The 20,015-nt window shown below is 46.0% G+C and overlaps 1 protein-coding gene and 1 long non-coding RNA gene across 5 annotated transcripts in view; one reads left to right on the plus strand and one right to left on the minus strand.

Annotated features, from left to right (window-relative positions):
- Window positions 1-14,445, plus strand: part of MID1 (midline 1) — a 581,834-nt gene extending 567,389 nt beyond the window's left edge. For 3 of the 4 annotated variants that reach the window (XM_040634579.1, XM_040634586.1, XM_008696364.2), the window contains 3 exons: window positions 1,782-1,943; window positions 5,294-5,501; window positions 10,276-14,445. In XM_040634579.1, coding sequence (XP_040490513.1) covers window positions 1,782-1,943; window positions 5,294-5,501; window positions 10,276-10,624 — 719 coding nt within the window. In that variant the 3' untranslated portion in view covers window positions 10,625-14,445. The remainder of the gene's footprint in view (window positions 1-1,781; window positions 1,944-5,293; window positions 5,502-10,275) is intronic. The other variant, XM_040634592.1, reaches the window with a different exon arrangement.
- A 1,061-nt stretch (window positions 14,446-15,506) lies between these two features.
- LOC121101864 lies at window positions 15,507-19,548 on the minus strand. Its single transcript, XR_005833893.1, has 3 exons — window positions 19,310-19,548; window positions 16,862-16,943; window positions 15,507-16,263 (listed from the first exon to the last, which is right to left on the minus strand). It is a non-coding gene; the product is annotated as an uncharacterized LOC121101864 (long non-coding RNA).
- Window positions 19,549-20,015: the final 467 nt, after the last annotated feature.

Genomic DNA, 20,015 nt, shown 5'->3' on the forward strand with positions numbered 1-20,015 from the left:
GTCTGCCACTGTTCCCTTGCTTTATGCTGGCTCTATCACTTGTGGCGGCGCTGCTGGTGGAATGTTCGCAGGTGGAGATGAAAAGAAGTGATAGAAAACTCACAGGGTCAGACCTGACCCTGTGAGTTTATATACGTGTGTGAGTTTATATATATATGACTCACTGGAGAGTGTCTAAAAAGACTGTGCACCCAAGGTACAAATCGTATGAGGTGAAGTTTCACACTTGACAAAATGCTTCTAAGGTTCTTCTCAACTGTGAAACTAGCATGAGCAACGTTTCACTCAGAAGTTGGAGAAAGTATTTAGTAGGATTCAAAGACAGATGTCATGGGGCTGTGAATATCTTAGAATGCCATGCAAATATTTGTGGCTTGGTATGGATCTGTGCATGTGACTTTCCTTCTATAGAAACGTTTTATTAGATTCTCAAAGAGGTGAGACCAAAGAAAGACTAAGGGACTGCTTCTTGGGATTACGGTAAGGTATAAGTTGCCTCAAGATCAAAAGAACTAACCCTTTGACTTGCAAATCCACTGAAAGGGAAAGAGTGGGGGGAGTTTGGAGCCCCTCAGGAAGTGGAGGGGCTCAGCCCTCTACCAAGAACTGGTGAAGGAAATTCACCAGAGTCAGGAAACTTCATGACAGCCAGTCACCAGGGGGCTGGGAAAAGGTTCTCTTAGAGTGGAGATTGATGGGTGGAGGAGAGAGGAGAGCTGGGCCCAATACCAAAGAGATGTTTTCAGCATCAGCCAGCTGCAGAACAAAATGGGCTTCGTTTTCCCTACATGTTCTTCCAAGCCTCGTAAATCCTCAGCCTGCCCCCAGCCCACATCCTGCAGCAGCGGCCCTGCCGTACTCTGAAACCAGCCATGCTAGGGAACACAGCTGGTCCCCGAATCCCTGTTCGTGCTTTTCTAAGAGCTACCCTGGGCCCTGGGCTGCCCGTGGGTGCCACTGCTCCAGGGGACACACCTCCTAAGTTGGTTAACTGCAGCCACGCTAATGCTGCGACGCCAACAGCCCTGATGATCACTTTCTTAGCTCCCCTGTCAGAAGTTGGCCCAGTCTCTGCTGGCCTCACTCCTGCAGGGGCAGGGCAATAGAGCTGTTCCCTGTCTCTCTCATCCTGCTGAGACGAGAAGACTCTCTGGGGAATGTTCTCCCCTTGGCAATGGCAGAGGCCCAAGGCGTCAACAGAAATTCTCGAGGCCTCGGAATGCCTACTCTTGCAGCTGGCGTCCCGCCACTTCAGCTTCAGCCCATCGCCCGAGCAAATCACATGGCCAGATCCAAAGCCATGTCACGAGGGAATACATGCCAGCCGTCTCTGCAAAGCCACTTAGGCCTGGGTCTGGGGCAGGGAGAAAAATAAGAGGCACAAAAGCAATCTGCTGCATTTACGTGAGTGCAGCCAACTTCTCCTATGCCATTCAGGTCTCTTCGCACCTGCTGTGAGGCTCAGAACGGAGGAGACTCCAGTTTAACCATCACCGTCCTGAGCGTGGGGCGAGGGGACCGAGAGCGGGACCAGTGGTAACTGGCCGCTTCCGTCTCACCACGGTGCCTCACGACGCATCGCGCACGGGCCGCACGCACGACGTGCCAGACAGGACCACCTTGGCTGCCGCCATGTTTACTGACCAGAAGCTGCGATGTAGTCACCTTCACGGGCTTTTCCGTTTGGAGCACACGATAGGAACACATAACGATAAATACAGGTCGCTCGCGCCAGTTTATTAGTGCGCTCCCTGAGCAACAGTGTCTGCTTGGCTTCGCAGGTCTGTGTAACTCTGCCGATAGCTGGATGATCGTGCCCAACATCAAGCAGAACCACTACACGGTCCACGGTCTGCAGAGCGGCACCAAGTACATCTTCATTGTCAAGGCCATCAACCAGGCGGGCAGCCGCAGCAGCGAGCCTGGGAAGTTGAAGACAAACAGTAAGTGCCGGGGGCTCAGCAGCACCTCTGTCCCCCTTTCTTTTCCTTCTCTCTGCCTCAGGCATCGCCGACAGCCCCGAGAAGCAAGTAAGGAGCCGGGGCGGGGTGATGGGGTTGGCGTCAGACACCTCTGGGGGCCACAAGTCCCTCGACCCCCTAGGGGCTGTGAGTCCATTGACTTCCCTGCATCGACTTCAGACCGCTCACTTTTAAAATAGATAATCCTGGAGGGGTTCTTGTGAGAATTAGAACATGTATATATGTATGAAGCCTGACGTGTCATTGGGGCTCTACACGTGCAAATTGTTCTCCATAGCAGAAGAGCAAATGAGGAACTCTTTCTTCAGGAATTCTTTAGTTTACTCCAGATATCTGTCTGGGTCTGTGGTTCTCAGTCAGAAGCAATTCTGCCCTCCCCCCTTGCCCCCCCAGGGACACCGAGCAATGTTTGGAGACATTTTTGGTGGTTATAACTGGGGTGGATGCTACTGGTATCTAATGGTTAGAGGCCAGGGATGATGGGAAACATCCCACACTACACAGGACACGACAAAGGAAGACCTGGCCCATACATGTGTCTTGTAACACTGTCATCTCCCTCGTTGTCTCTGCCCACATGTGTTTTCTTTTATCCTCTCTTTTTTCTTTACTATTTCTGATCTAGAAATGCGTTCTATAACATGGAATCTCTTTGCATAGGACCTCCCAAGAGAAAGCAAATTGGAGTGTGTCGATATGGCGCCATGTTAGATAGTTGCGCCTAGTCAGTGGGAACAGTCAGCTGCTTTTCCAGAAGCACCCTCACTTAAACCAAAGCCTCCATTTCAGTGCTCAAATAACTTTATTTTACTCCAGACATACGTGTTTAAGACACATACACTTAGACATTAAGCTAATTTCTCCTCTCAATGTAAAAGAAGGAAATGTTTTTATAGATTAAGTAGGAAAAAAGTAAGTAAATACGTACACTGAGGTTCATTCTGTAGAATATATCTTTGAGACATCTAATTTGTGCTTCATCAGTTTTACGGAAGATGACGCATTCATTTCATGTAGACAGAAATGTCATCCTCTATTTCTAGACATGGAATTATTGAACAGATGTTATCAAGTTTTACATGAGGAGTTGGCAAACTTTTTCTGCAGTGTGCCAAAGAGTAAATATTTGAGGCTCTGCATGTCAAATGGTCTTGGTCGCCATCCACTCTTATTCACCTCTGCCCTTGCAGTGCAAAAGCAGCCATAGATTACACGGAAGTGAATGGGCGTTCCCGTGTTTCCATAAAACTTTATTGACAAACACAGGCAGTATGCTGGATTTGGCCTGCAGGCTGCAGTTTGCCAAACTCCTATGTGCACAATATTACAATGAATTCAATTCTTTAGTAAATGATAAATTTGGTCCTTGAACTAATTTGTCGTCATTGAAGCAAAAGCCTTGAACTTGGACAGAGTAGGTGATGGTGCGTTTGAGAAACCCATCTGAGGCTCAGGTGGAATTTGCCCGCTGAGGATGCAGGGGTTGGGGTTGGGCCTGACCTAAGCTGACGTGACCCTGCTCCACGTGTGTGGAGGTGAGGGTGTGAGTTGAGGCGAGAAGGGGTACATCTCACCTCATTGTGAGGCCAGTCTTCCTGACGGCTATACCATTCTGATATTCCTCTGTGGAAGAAGGGCAAGCAGCACGCGGCCCTGCTCTTCGGTGATGGCTGCCTCTGTGAAACTCCCCCCTGGTCTGCCTGTTAATGTCCACTTGGTTTTACATGCGTTCTCTCTTCCACCTTTAAAAACTGAAATATTTTAAGCAAAACTATCTTCATACTCTTCTTGCCTTAGTTCATACTCTATCCCTAATAGTTGCTGGTGTGATCATTCCTGAGGACATCTGTGTTTCACAAGACAAGCTGAAATTTAAACTCTGCATGTAATCCAGTAGCTCTTAGAGCCTCGGAGAATGTCCGTGCCCTGATCCACACTTGAAGCTTTTTCTCAGCTCCCCCTTTAAGCTTTCCTGTGATGTGGACAGAAATCTAAAACGGGTCAGCAGATGATCCAGCCCAGCAGCCAAATCTGGCTGCCTGTTTTTATAAATAAAGCTTTGTTGGCACACAGCCACACCCATCCGTTTCCCTCCCGTCTCTGGCCGCTTCTGGGCTGCAGCAGCAGAGTTAAACGGCCACAGAAAAGACCACACGGCCAGCAGAGCTGAAAATGTCTATCTGGCCTCTTACGAGAAAGTTATGCTGGCCCCTGTTCTAACAGAAAGGATTTGAGAGGTGCCAGTGTCATGTTTGTACCCAGGTGGCAGCTGGAAATCCTCTGGCCTCCCCGGACGTGACGTCACACTCATTGCCCCATGCTCTCCGTGCCACTGTCACAGCCAGCGTCGTGGATTGCCCCGGCCAATGTACCAGACTCTTTCCACTGGCTGCCTGAGGGCGGGCCTACCAACTGCACCCGTGGCTGTGGCCAGGGGGCCTTGGGATATCGTGGTATTTGCAGCCTCTCTAACTCATTTCCTGCCTTTTAACACCGATGTAGTGTCGAATGGCAGGCAGTCCTCCAGACCAGCGTTCCATTCTCAAAGAAGTAACAGCTATGACGAGATGTTCAGGGGTGACTCTGCCAAGATTTTCTAATGGTTCGATCTTCAAGACACAAATATGTATTATATATATAAATCTTCAAAATTGTATCTAGAGAGATCTTCAAAACACAAATGTGAATAATGAAATAGAGAGGGATGTATACACACACACACACACACACACACACACACACACACATACTCTGGAGTATAATACCCAGGTGTTCTGAGCACATTCTTTTTCCTGATCTTGTTGTGGGCTGAAAAATGCACCTTTTTTTTAGTCATTCTGAGCTCATGAGAATCATTTGTAATTTGCAACAGTTTCAGAAGAACGTAAAGCCTTTATGTCAAAATCTACAGTCTTGGTTTCTTTGGCTTCTGGTGTGAAGTCTGCCGAGCATGAACCGCATTTTAAGCTGGATCGAATTTGGGAATGGTTGAAAACGAAGTCTTCATTTCCTCCTTCGCTTGGGAATGCTGTTTAGCCAGTACGTACCTGAGCTGCTTGTGTCCAGCTGGCCCCGAAGATAGCTTCTGCCACATGGCATGGTTGATCCCCGCCCCTGCTCCTGTTGAATCATTAGTCGTAGCAGCTCGGGATCCTTGTCTCAGAACTGACAGACTGGGAGTTCGTGAAGGCAGGGGCATGTTCGTACTATTTTACTGTGCTTTTAAAATCTGATTCTGAGAATACATTGTTGGTCATGTTGAAATAAACAGTCCTCTTCTTCCTCTCTCTGTTTTGTAAACTTCTTCCCAGGCCAGCCATTTAAACTGGACCCCAAATCTGCACATCGAAAGCTGAAGGTGTCCCACGATAACTTGACAGTAGAACGTGATGAGTCATCATCCAAAAAGAGCCACACGCCCGAACGCTTCACCAGCCAAGGGAGCTATGGCGTAGCTGGAAATGTGTTCATTGATAGCGGTCGGCATTACTGGGAAGTGGTCATAAGTGGGAGCACATGGTAGGCAATGATCTGTCGTCGTCCAGTTATAAAAAGGCACATCTCACTGTGTACTTTGTCAGAGCATTAATCCATTCCAGAGCCCAGCTTGAAGAAAAATATGCAGAAAAGCTCTTTTGGTCTGTTGTTGCACCACTACTGGTGCGTAATAAGCGCCCCGAGACTCGGTGGCTTCACACACCAGTCATTTCTGACGGCTCGCTCCCCACCCCCGTGTGTGGGTTCACTGTCAAAGCTCATCTTGGCCGGGCTTTGCTCTAAGCTGTAGGTTGGATCGAGGTCTGTTCTTTGTGTCTCTTCAGCCTCCTCGGACATGAGGGCCACCCAGGTCATGTCTTTCTCAGGGAGCCCGAGAGTGCAGGCACAGCTAGGCAGGCACATTTCAAGCCCCTGCTTCCATCACTGTCTACTAACTTCTCATTGGCCAAAGCCAGTCACGTAGCCAAAGCCAAAGCCGCTGGTCTAGGGAAGTATCTCTCCCGTGGAGGTGAGAGGAAGGGAGTGAGTATGTGCAAAACAATCATCTAATCTTCTATTCAGCCAGTAAGAAAAACAGCTCGTTTTAAGTCCATCCTTTTTTTTTTTTTTTAATTTACAGCAAGAATTGCAGCTGAGAGGCTAGAGTCCTGGTCCCTAACAGCTGGTATGCTCACTGCTCTTACAGCCAGAGGGCCAGACCTGGCCCGGTGCCTGTTTTTGTAAATAAAGTGTTGTGGGCACACAGCCATGTCCATTCTTTCCCACATTGCCTGCCTGTGGCTGCCTTTGAGCCACACGGCAGAGTTGGGCAGTTAAAACAGAACCCTATGATCCGCAAAGCTGAAAATATTAACCGAAAACGTTTGCCGATTCCTACTCTAAAACATCATGCTTCGTCATTTGAAAGAACAAATTTCTGTTGCCTTGTACGTTTTGTGACTCTAGACTGGGCCGATGACTGGAAATAGTCAAGAGCTGAGGGGCTGAGGCAGCGATCATAGGCTGGGAATCCTTTGCAACGGTCTGTTCGATCCGGCGCCGTGCCTTCAGCCCAGCGAGCTCTCGAAACCCAAGCTCGTCGGTCGGGGTGCGGTGTCTGCGTTGGAATGAGCTAACCTTGCCTAGTTAACCTCACGAAGCTGACCTTGTCAGTTCCTCAGCCACACGCTGCAGCCCTTCCTCTGGCTGGCTGGCTGGCTCACAGGCACCTGTTCGCTTTTGTGCTTTCATTTTCATTTAACCAGCCCTCCTCTAGCAGAACGATGTGCCGGGCGCTGGTCTAAGCATCCTACAGATGTTAACTCATTCATTCATCTTAACAGCCCCCCAGAGGCAGGTGCTAGGGCTAGGAAGTCTGCAGTCAGGGCGCAAGCTCTGACCCAAGGCTTCACAAACCTTTCTGTAAAGGGCAGAGAGCCAGTGTTGCTGGTTTGGCAGGCCAGATGATTTTTATCCCGACTACTCAACTCTCTGGTTGTAGTGGGAAAGCAGCCACAGACCGTGTGCCCGTGACGGGGCGTGGCCTTGCACAAAGAAAACTTTATTTATAAAAATCAGCAGAGGGCCACATTCGGCCTGTGGGTTACAGTTGGCTGGTTTCTGCTCTGAAGCACCATGCTCTGTTTTTGAAACATGATAATTCCTCTTCCGGACGTACGGTGGTGTGCTTGATGAGGCAGAGCTTAATCCTTGCTTAGAAAGAAACACCTCACAACTAACCGGAAACGAGGAGTATCGGAACAGTGTTGTGTTTGAGATAAGGTTGCTAAGACACTTACTGTGTCTCAAGTCCCGTACAGTGTTGGTGCGAGCCCACTGAGATCTCAAAAGTGAAATCAGAGGCTTGGATGTCTACTTTCTCCCCAGAACAGTACCTACATCGGCCAGGCGAGGAGGTTTTCTTCTGTTGTGATCCTCGCAATTCTGTTGGCCCAGAATATTCCTGTTCCAACATCCTGCCAGAGGATGGAGGACAAATCCTTCCGCCCCACTCGGCTCTGGGCCAAGCTGGCATTTACAGTTTTTAGCTGCACTGGGGCAAGATAAAAGCCTGAAGGAAAATAACGATGAATTTTTGCAGGTGCAAAGGAGCAAACATTTCTAGTTAATTAACGTGCTGTATTAATCTGGGATAGAATCCAGTGTCTAAATAATTACAACCCCATTAATAATTATTTATGATAAATGATACCCGATCATTATGATCTCATTCGCATTGATGAATGGTGCGGGAAAATTCCACCAGACCACTTCAGTTACATAAACACAGATCAGTATTACCTTGAAAACACCCTCCAGATGTCAAAACCAGCTCAGGAGGGGGGAAGAATTCTAAAATTAATCGCCACACTTTGGATCTTTACACACCGGATTGTGTCAGTTTCAGAAAACATCTCATGTCGAAAGTAGTTGAACATTTCCTGGGAGGTGTTAGAGGGGAAGGGGTGACCCATGTGATCAAATGCTTGGGGCGCCTTGATTCGCACCAGCTAATGACCATCCATTGTCTCGTGAAATATAGTCCTGACTTTCAATTAACATGTATGTTATGATCCCTGCAATGGGGCATGTTAGCATGGCTCTGGGAAACATAATTTTTATACTTTCTGAATTCTCCAAGTCTCACTGCGTAACTTAATGGAACATTACCTTCTGCCTGCACCTTTCAAGCTCAATGGAAATACGTACATGGTTTTACAGATTAATGATAACATAATGGTATTTTCCTCTGCTTAATGGACTATACACGGAGTTATTTTCTTACTCTCTAATGCTGTTAATGTGCACTTGGTGTTTTATGAAATGGTGTTAACTAAACGTGGGTTCACACAAAGATGCCTGGGCCACAAGTCAAGCGGGAGGGGGCGAGATTCTGGATCCTGCTGCTAATTGTAACCTTCTCTGTGTTCTCCCATTTGCTAAATGAAGTCGGCCCTACCTGCCACAGCTGCTCCATAGCAGGTTCAGTTAAGGTTCAAATGGGAAGTAAACGTCAGAGTCCCTTGATACGAAATAAAAATGGTGCGCAGAAACAAGAAGGAAACAATACAGACGTGGCTATTTTGTGACGGAAATGCAGGTTCCACAGTATCTGAAAAAATGGAAATAGTGTCTGGGGGGCGTAGAGAACATCGTTGGGGCAGATAGTCAAAACCTTTCCAAAGTGTCTGTCTGTCTGCCATCTGGAAAAGAGTGTTTCCCCACCTCTTAGAACTTCTGGATCTTGTGCAGAGCCATCGCAGTGGCAGGTCCTGACCCAGACTCCCACTGGAAAAGGACTCTGGGAAATGCAACCCCAGGATTCTCCCCACGATGCAGAGCAGGATTGGCCAGAAGGAGGAGAGGAGGCCCAAGTTGATGACAGACAGGCTGGTACACGAGGCGTAACTGAGGATCAGTAATTTTTAAATTCAGTGATCGCATGTTCTATTCATTTTTTTAAAACATACCACTCTTAAAGTGATTGTGTTTTAAATCCAACATGCGATTTAAAAAAAAATAATAATGTCGTTTTATCAAAGACCAATGGAGTTTTTTTTCTCTCTGCACTGGATAAGGTACCATATGTCAGTATCCACTTAGACTGGTTTCTGCTATAACATAGTAAAGATTGAGCTCTGAATCATTTACTCTTTATTAAGAATGATGGGTTTTGCTTATCTTAATCACTGAAATACTGCAAATGTTATGGAGGCGTGCCTCAGCAGGGCAAAAAGAGATTAAGGAGCTTCGAACACCGTAGAAAGAGTTCTTAACTTTTTTGAGTAGTTGAGAGTACATTTAGAATAATCGGGATATCCATCTCTCAAAGACATTCAGAATTTTTAAAAACAGTAGGAAATGTAATCAGAAGGGCTCTTGGCAGTGATGAGGCACATACTTTTTGGTGGAGGAAGGGATTAGAGAGTGTTAAGTTTGTGGCCTTTTGAGTCACCGTAGGTTCAAATTCTGATTCTTTTCCTTATTAGTAATGTGGCATTGGGCAAAGATAAGAAAACAACAGTTACCCAAGATTCCTTGCCACACCTTGTGCCGCAGATTTTACATATGTTCGTTCCTTTGCTCCTCAAAATCCCCGTCCGGGATGGAGACCGTCATCGTCCCTGCGTTGTAGGTCAGGAACCCAGCTAGGAGAGGACGAGGAACTTATCCTGGAAATGAAAACCATTCTCCATGCTTACCTATTGCAAAGTGTACTCAAAGTCATGGAAAACGACAGACATGGGGTCAGTCAAAAAATTCAAAGTAGGTCAAAAGGAGAAGTCTAGGGTTGTGCTGTCCAATATGGTAGTCCTGGGCCACATGCAATTAATTTAAATCATTTAATTAAAATTAACTAAATTTAAAGTCTGGTTCCTCGGTCTCCGCAGCCACAGTTCAAACACCCAGTAGCCACATGTGGCTCGTGGCTACCATATTGAACCGAGGAAAACATTTCACTCATTGTAGAAACTTCTGTGGGATAGCGCTGGTCTAGAGAATTCATTGTGTGGGTCTTGATGACTGTAAAAAAACAAAACAAAAGGTAGTGAGACACAAAGTTCAAATTCTCTTGTAATATCTGAACTAAAAACAGGAATATGAGTAAATACAATGGCCCATGTCCGCCCATGGTATGTTTAGGAGGAAGGCGACGAGGAGCACTGGTGTCAGGGTCTTTGCCAAGCTTTCAATGAAGAATGAGCAGGGAAAACAGAAAATCATGTTTTCGTGACCCCTGAAAACCAGAGAAAGGAGATAGCATCTGTGTGCAACCCGCCTCATGGTTTTTGTCGTCACTGTTCTGTTTGCGCAGGTATGCCATCGGCCTTGCTTACAAATCGGCCCCGAAGCATGAGTGGATTGGGAAGAACTCTGCTTCTTGGGCACTGTGCCGCTGTCACAATAACTGGGTGGTGAGACACAACAGTAAGGAAACCCCCATCGAGCCAGCCCCCCACCTCCGGCGCGTCGGCATCCTGCTGGACTATGACAATGGTTCCATCGCCTTCTATGATGCTTTGAACTCCATCCACCTCTACACCTTCGACATCACCTTCTCACAGCCTGTGTGCCCCACCTTCACAGTGTGGAACAAGTGCTTGACCATTATAACTGGCCTTCCAATCCCAGACCATCTGGACTGCACAGAGCAGCTGCCGTGAGCACCTGGCCACGTGGAGCTGCTTTCTGGGGAGTACAAAGGGTTGTGGCCACCATTTCAGGGACAGAGAAAGCACAGGCTCCCAGAGTGTGATTAAATGTCGCCAAAAAGTGTCCAGAAATATCGGCTAGGATAGGACTCGAAATAGGCAATTCTCCCCTTTTACTGTCTTTTGTATTAAGTACCTGCTTTAATAATTTCTTTAAATTTTTCCTGTATTTGCAGGAAAATTTATAGATTATTTATAAAAGAAACATAACCGAAATTACAACTCTTAGACATTATTTGGTTTTGCACATTAAGAGGCCCAGAAGTTTACCAGCTCTTTACAGCAACCTTTGTGTCATCACGGTCTGTGGGCTTGAGAAAAATCTTTTGTAGTTTAGTATGCTTACTCACCTTCTCACAACATCGTATCTCATACTGATCCCGTTGTGGGTCCTGTCACCTGGACAGTGCATAACAGAATATCACTTACCTTAAAAATAAAAAAAATAGTTTTGAACCTAGTAGGGCAGCAAACGGGCCTAGGGTCTGCTTTATCTTGAAGTGTTTTAAGTGTGATGTCAAAACCACCTTGGATCAACTAAAATGGAGAGCAAGAGGGAGAGTGGAAAGAATTGACTTGGGAGCTTGGAATCCGCCATGGCCCAATCTTTAGTCACCTTCCAATGGCTGGTGGGCTCGCTCTGGATAAAAAGGTTCTGAAGCCTCTGGCCATGTGTGACCTAACCTTTCCCAGGATTCAGGATTCTGGGAGAACGTTAAGAATGAGCTTGTCATTGAAAATAGTCACTTTGAATCCTACTAATTATTCAAAATGTCAGAGGCTGATTTGTCTTTGATCAGAAGTAGGGTTCTGTTTCATGACCTAAATCTATTTCATTCTTCCTTCTAAAAGTTTCTACAGGCCTATGACATCGCTTTACTACATTTAATAGCTGTCCTGTCTCCCTCTCCCCCAAAGCATTTTTCTTTTGTTGCTGGGGCTGAGGAAATAAACATTTTCTGTTACAAATGGCAGCACCACTTTGGATTGACTTTGCTCTCCGGGACATCAACACATGGCCTTGACTGTCTCTACCGCGTCCAAATATGACTCACCCGAAAACACTTAATATTTATGAGTTGGTAATGAAAAGGGACGTTGCATAAAGTATTCTTTACTAGTATATGTGCCTCAAAAGTTATAAACAGACTTTTGTTAAACACATCTTGAAAGATGTAGAGGTCCCTCTGTATTCTAGTATAGTTCACTATAGAGTTGTAAAACAAAAACAAAAACAAAAAAAAAGCAAAACAAAAAAGAACAAAACAAAACAAAACAAAAAAACCAAAAAAATCAAACTCACTATTCCCGTGCTGGAACCCACTAATAGAACCTGCTAGTAGAGTGTCAGGTGGGATTCTGGGCATGCTGATCTGGTAAGATGGAATGGTCCATGAAGTAAGGCTCTCTTAAGCAGTCCTTGGACTTGGACCGGAATCCGGCATTGGTTCTATCTTGACGAAGGGCGTGACATCTTTAAGTCATTTCATTTGCTAAAATATTTATCTGAGCTACTGGGTTGGCCACTTTGACTGAAAGGACTGATGGATTTAGGCATTGTTTTTAGCAGTTTTGTTTTTAACCAAATCAATTGTCTCCCTGAGATCCGTCCGTAGACCCGCTGTTTCAGCATCGCGCTATGTGAGCCCCAGCCCGGACCCCCTGGGCTGCGTCATGCACGCTTCTGTCCTCTTCACCGGCAGATGCTCTCCTTTTTCTTAACAGATAGAGTTTATATATTTACTATATTATTTATACCCAGATGAATATTTTGATAGCTACTTAGGACAATTTCACATCTAAAAGATGGACACCTCAATGGAAAAAAATTAATCATTGTCTGGAAACTTAATTTTTTTTTTACAGTATAAAAACAATGCGTGTTTGCCTTCCCTAAACAAACTGAAAGGGTTGTAATTTTTACATACTGTTTTTGGTAGCTGGATAACAGATATTTTAATGCACTTTGTACACTAACAGGTTTTAAATAAAAGGGTCTAAAACTCAGTTTCTGAGTTTTTAAAATCATGGTCGCCAGGTACCAGTAAACGCTACGGTTTGCCTTATGATGTTGATGTAAAGCATTTACGAGGATGATATTTCCATGAATATAATGTTTTTCAGTATAAAGACGTTACTACTCCGATTTTCACTGCAAGCCATTTAGTTTATGTTTTGGCTATTTTTATAAGGACAAGAGGGATTATGTTATAATTTGGTTGTGGAAGTCTCACTCTTTGCTAACTTAAAAACCTTGTGGATAGTAGCAGTTACTATTTCCATGTTGTCATATTTACAGGAAAATATGTATATGGTGAAAGGCCACAGTGTTTACTTTCATTACTGTAATGATGTAGAAAAGATTTCCGTGGATTTTTTTTTTTGGAAAGTCTAAAAAATATACGCTATAAACACGTGCTGCAGTACAATTCTTTAAGTGGACTGGGGTCACAGTATTTTGTTTTCGAGGTCCTTACTTCACAGGCAGCATTGCGACACGGGAGAAAGAGACGGCAGTGCCAGTTACATTAATACAGCCAAATCGATGCGGCGCCAACCAAGGCTGCCAGGTCTGACGTCGTGGGTGTGTGAAGACGTGCTGTCGCCATCTTGAAGTTCTTAGTAATTTTTGAATAGGGGGCCTGCATCTTCGTTTTGTGCTGGGCCTGAAAAATTCTATAGCCAGTCTTCATAACAGAACTCAGAAACATGGTACCTCCCTTCCTGGTGGATACAAATGAAGAAACCTGGATCCAATGTCAAAAGTGGCTGGCCATATAGTGCAAGTAGGAATCCAAATGGATTAAGAGGAGAATGGGTGTGGGTGAAGATTTTCTTCCCAGCATGAAAAAAAAAAAGACTTCAAAAACTGACTGCAAATATTGATGATTTCTGCTGGAGAAGAGGAAATGGCCTGATTACGAATGGGCAGTTTATCACGGTACTGAGATCATTGACCCTAAACTTCCCAAGGAACTGAACCAGCGCCGTCCAGTGAACGGGGGACTCCGTTTCCACTCCAGGCACATACGCGGTGCCTGAAGAGACACCTGTGTGTATGCTCGCATACCTGTGCTTTTGGTGTTGGGAAGTTGATGATCTGGTCTACCCTTAACAAAATGTTAAAAAGGAGACAAAGACCACAATGATGGGGGCAGGAGGATGTTTTTTGAAATTGTGCTACTCAACAAAGGGGCGATTTGGCAATGTGTGGAGTTGTTTTTGGTTGCCCCAACTTGGGAGAGGGTGCTATTGGTGTCCAGTGGGTAGAGACCAGAGATGTTGCTCAGCATCCCCACGCACAGCACAGCCGCCTCCCGCCCACAACCAAGAACCATCCGGGCCAAATATCAGTGGTGCTGCGGGGGAGAAACTTGTTCTTTGGGGCTCTGTAAAGCAAAACTCTCACGAGTATGTTTTCCCGTTCCTGTAATTGACTCAATGCCGGATATATCAAAAAGCAAAGAAAAGGGGACACTTCACTGCAAAACCTTCACAGCAGTGGCTCCTTCACTTAAAAAACCATTATAAAAACCTGCAGTCTGAAAAGCAGTCCAAGCTTGTGTAAATGGGAATGCAGGGATCGGTGTCACGAAGATCTGGATGTGGCTGGCTCAGTCTGGAAATGCCACGCGGACTCTGTAGGCCGCTCCTCTCACGGGAACAAATGCAGCCCCTGGTACTGGCTTCCGGCGGCCACTCCCGCGGCCCGGACCATTCTCGCCATTGCTGTTGCTTTGTGGTTCAAAATAAAGTCATTTTTGTGGTTCCAAGGCCCTCTGTCTCGCCTGTCTCTGTTGCCTTTTCATCATTGTGTGTTTTCACACTCATTGTTTCCACAAATATTTATTCAACATCTGCTGGGTTTCTGAGCTACTTTGCAACATTGAAAGTTTCCTTTTATTCCTGAAACTCTGACCCACCATCCCGCTTCTCTCCATTCAAAATAGTTACTAAGCCCCAAAACAGTCCCTAGGAAATTTAAAAAACACAATAAAGAAAACCTATACAGGAGTGGAGATCCGGAGCAAGAATGGCCTGATTTCGAGTCTTCTAGAGGGGGTGGAGGAGGTGAGGACAAGGGGGATCGGAGCAGAGGAGTGAGGCTTTTCAGCGTGGGCTGCAGCACGCCCAGCGGTCGGCCCGTAAGTCTATCCCCAGCCCCATTCTGTGGCTCCCAGGACTTGACTTTCTCTGGTTAGAGGGACGAGCCCTTTCGATGGAAGTCAGTGTGCTGCAGAGTGGTCAGTGGTCACGGGTCTGCAGCGTCCGCACCACCTGCGAGCTGGTTAGAAATGCCCGTTCTCCAGGCCTCCCCCCAGGCCTCCTCATCAGCATCTCGGGGCATGGGGCCGGCAGGAAGTTCTAACAGGCCCTCCCGGGCACTCCGGTACTGGCAAAGCTTTGTGCAGCGAAGCTCGGCTTTAGCCAGACCCCTATCCCATATGAAAATGCACTTACAACCTGAAGTGTGCTTCCGACGTAACATGCTTGAGAGGCAGCCTGATGTAATGCAAGGGTTCTTCACTTGGCAGAGCGTGAAAATCGCCTTGTTGTTTACAAATCTGAGTCCCGGACCCCCTTCTGAAAGATTGGGGATGAGAAGGTCTGGAGTGTGGCCAGGACTGGCAGCCAGTGCTAGAGACATGGAGCTCAGCACCTTTTCTATAAAAATCAGAGAGTGCATTATTTGGGGGGTTTGCGGGACCTACTGTCTCTGTGGCAACTACTCCACTCCACGGCTATGGAGTGAAAGCAGCCACAGAGGCTATGTAAATGAATGGGTGAGGCTGGGTACCAATAAAACTTTTTTTACCAGAACAGGTGTGGAGCTGCCTTTGGCCCTTGGCGTCATTTGCCAACTCCTGCTGTAACAGATACAGTACTGGACGCACCACGGGGCGCTCGCCAACGTCTCCTCTCCCTGAGGACTCGGCGGCCCCTCGTGGCTCTGGGCCTCTTGGCTCTCAAGTCCTTTCCACCCTTGAATTACATCAATTCTGAAAGCACAGAACTCGTGGAGAATTAGTCACTGAGGGCTTAAGACAGGGCCATTCAAAGGTTATTAGAAGATTCTTTCATTCAACAGAGTAGGGCGTGTCAGTTCTAATGATTAGCGTTCCCTCTTTCATAATTTTGACTTGAATCAGCCCTTCTCACAAGTGACAGGTGTGGAAAATAGATTCCCTTTAATAAGAGTTTTGAAGTACATTTAATTTGAACTTTTGAAACGGAACAGACACCGCTGTAATTAATCACCTTTCAAAGTCAGCTTGAAGGGCATGCCAGGCGCTGCGGAGAATAGCCCACTTCCTCCTCTTTTTTAAAGTATTATTTTTAAAAATACACAAAATATGTTGAAGAAGATAGCTGCTCGCGATGATAGTAGGAGCATAAAAAGGGAGACGTGCAACTTGCAAAGTCCTTCTCCCTTGAGTATCGTTCTCGCTGTGGGAAGCATATTCAAGAGCAAAATAAAAATGGGGTTGAGGCCTTATGGAAAACCTTTCTTGTAGCTGTCCTGTCTTAACATGGGCAGTTTATGGAGAGGAATTCAGGTCTCCCTTTGGATCCTTTTCAGCCATGTTCTCCTGGGAGAATTATAAAAGCATGATTAAATAGGAAGTATAGCAATTAACAAGCAAATGTGTCATGGCCAAAAACCAATTACTAATTAAGGAGAGACACAGAAAAAATGATTTAGTGAACACTGGTGCTTTTGCACGGTCTATTTATTCTCAAAGCTTAATTTTTGATTATGGTCATTAGAGCTGTTCAATTTCAGTAAAGTATTTCAGTTAATAAAGCCTATAACTTCCCCAGTCTTATTTTCCCTCCAGCTTCCGCCCTCTCTCGCCTCCTGTTTTCTGTCAAGCTTCTCAAAGGGCGGTTCAGATGTTCCATTTCTAAGAAATCAGAGAGGGAGATAAACCATGAGAGACTCTGGACTCCAGGAAACAAGCTGAGGGTTACAGAGGGGAGGGGGGGTGGGGGGACGGGGTAGCTGGGCGAGGGGTATTAAGGAGCGCACATGTCGTGATGAGCACTGGGTGCACATACAACTAATGAGTCGTCGAACACTACATCAAAAACTAATTAGGTACTATATGTTGGCTAACTGAACATAATAAAAAAAATCATTTAAAGATTAAAAAAAAAGAAAAAGATGTTCTGTTTCTGTTTCCTCACCTCTCAGTAGACCTCCCCATGCTCCACCAGGCGTTCAGTGTCTTCACTCCACCACCGAGGTCACTGACGTCAGAGACAGTGTCTGCATCAATACAAATGTCCGCGCACGTTTCATTGGCTCATCTTGACATACGGCAGCTTTTGAGATGTTGACCACTTGTTTTTTAATCCCTCCCTGTGCGACGCCATCCGAGCCACCTCCTCCCGCACCATTTTGTGCAGAAGCCTCCCCAACTTAAATCTCTCCGTCTGATTTCTCTGCTGCCTCAGCCCCTTATCTTGACCTGCTTATTTGGTCGTCTCTTTCATACATCTGAAGGGCACCTCAAACTCCACCTATCCAACACTGCTCTCATGCTCTCTCCCCAAACCTTGCCTCATCCAACCGGTTTCATGAACCCCAAACCACAGGTTCATGTTCGGTGCCCTCCTCACCCTCCATGTCCCATCCATCACCAAATCCTGTTGATTTTATCTCTTACATATCTCTTCACTCCTCTCTCTGTCTGCACACAACCTCCAAGTCCAAGCGTCCTTATCTCTCACTCTACAGCTGACTTAACCTGCTGACTGGTCTACCTGTAAATCCACACTGCAACCCGACCCCCCAGGTGACAGAGCAGCCAAGGTAATCTTGATATTAGGTCACATCACACACACCCTCACCGTTCCCCCCCCACTCCTCCCGTCACCCCCCACTCCTGACCCCCATATGTTGACTTTAAAATTCTCCCTGAAGCTCTTCCCTAATGCCCATAAGATTCTCCATGGTCCCTGTGTATTTCCCCAGTGTGGCCTTGGACCACCCTCCCCTTATTCCCTGCACTCTGGCCACACTGGCTGTTGTAGCCAGGCTCTGGTCTGCCACAGACCTTTACTCCCCTCACCTTCTTCCCTACCACTAACATTTCAGATTACTTCTCAACCCTCGTTTCCCTGCGAGTCTTACCCCGACCTCCCTGCCTGAGCCAAATTCCCCTAATCTCATAAAGCAACTCGTAATGTTTGTCACAGTTGAAAGTTGGTATGTATTTAAGTTTCGTTTACTAATTCTGCTCCTTTCCCCCCACTAGACTGTAATATTCCTGAAGTCTGAGGCCAAGACTGACTTAGTTCAATGTTTGCCACGTAGTATGTGCTCGGTAAACATAGAGTAGAATTCTAATTTCTCATGAGTGTGTTCTTACTTGTAACTTTCTCTTTAACCTACAACATCCACTATTCTCTCTTCTTAAAAAATTTTTATTTAAATTCAATTTAGTCAAAATATAGTATATTACTAGTTTCAGGGGTAGAATTTAGTGATTCATCAATTGCATATAACACCCAGTGCTCATTATATCATGCACCCATCACCCAGTTAGCCCATTCTCCCACCCACCACCCCTCCAGCAACCCTTAGTTGGTTTCCTAGAGTTAAGAGTCTCATGGTTGCCTCCCTCTCTGTTTTTGCCTTATGTTATTTTCCCTTCCTTTCCCCTCTGTTCATCTGTTTTGTTTCTTAAATGCTACATATGAGTGAAGTCATATGATAATTGTCTTTCTCTGACTGACTTATTTCGCTTAGCATAATACCCTCTAGTTCCATCCATGTCGTTGCAAATGGCAAGATTTCATTCTTTTTGATGGCTGAGTAATATTCCATTGTAGAACCGTACCACATCTTCTTTACCCATTCATCTGTTGATTGATATCTGGACTCTTTCCATATTTTGGCTCTTGTGGACATTGCTGCTATAAACACCGGGGTGCACATGCCCCTTTGAGTCACTATTATTGTATCCTTTGGATAAATACCTAGTAGTGCAATTGCTGGGTCATAGGGTAGCTCCATTTTTAACTTTTCGAGGAACCTCCATACTGTTTTCCAGAGTGGCTGCACCAGCTTGCATTCCCACCAACAGTGTAAGAGGGCTCCCCTTTCTCCACATCCTTGCCAACATCTGTTGTTTCCTGAGTTGTTAATTTTAGCCATTCTGACCCATGTGGGGTGGTATCTCATTGTGGTTTTGATGTGTATTTCCCTGATGCCAAGTAATATTGAGCATAAAGGCTAGTGTTCAAAATCTATAAAGAACTTATCAAACTTAACACCCCCCAAAAAACAAAAAATCCAGTTAAGAAATGGGCAGAAGACATGAACAGACATTTCTCCAAAGAAGACATACAAATGGCTAACAGGCACACTGTTCTCTTTTTAAAAGACTTACCTTAAAAAAAACGTCCTTTGTATTTGCAGAAACCACAAATATTACAGAATAAAAAATAATATCAAAATAAAAGGTAGAAAATCTACCTTCTAGCAAACTCCACCCTCTCTTTATAGTGACCGTAGGTCATCAGCAAAAATAAAACCTTAAATTTGGGCAAGTAAATCGCCAACCTGTGTCTTCTATCCCCTCCTGCCCACCTCCTGTCCCTGTGTTGTAAGGCTGGGGCTGTACTCACGTATTTCTCGCTTGCCAGCGCAGCTCATCCCACACCCTAAGATAATCCAGGTGCAAATAAAATGGGCTCCGAGGTATCACCGTCAACCTGGGTCTTGGAGAAGATCCCCTTTGACCTCAGTGCCCCACCTCCTCAGTACTGCCACCAACTTCCCAGAAAGCACACTCCCTATCCTTCTCCACAGTATCGCGGAGTCCCAGCCTCCTTTCTCATTTCTTCCCAGTAGCTGGGCTCTCTGTCCTTGTACTCCCTCTGACTTGATCTCCAGCGCATGCACTGAACTTCCCAGGCAGGCAACAGCCCTCCCCGTGGAGTTTCACCCAATGCCTGTGTCGCCTGCTTGTTCAACTTGGTCTCAGGTCACCACCAACTGGGTGCTCCTGCCTGCTTGCTCCTATGGGCTTATTTCTGGTTTCATTACCTCGGGTTCTGCTCCAGTGTTCCCAGGTCTGCTGCCTTGCAGCCCCTTTAAAGGCACTGGTCACGCTCCTGTTTCCCAAAGACGGTAACTCAAGAACAACTCCAGGCCCATCTTCCCTACGCTACATTCGATCCATAAGAAACTCACATTGGCTAATAAAGACAGAGGTGGGTTAAAAGTAGCAGGATGGCAAACGAGATACCACGGAGCACTAATGAAAAGGAGGCCGGAGTAGCTACTTTAACAGCAGACAAAGTCGGCTTCCAAACAGGGAACATTGCCTGG

This window comes from Ursus maritimus (assembly GCF_017311325.1).
Source record: "Ursus maritimus isolate PB19 chromosome X unlocalized genomic scaffold, ASM1731132v1 scaffold_X1, whole genome shotgun sequence".
In the NCBI taxonomy this organism is placed as follows: Eukaryota; Metazoa; Chordata; class Mammalia; order Carnivora; family Ursidae; genus Ursus; species Ursus maritimus.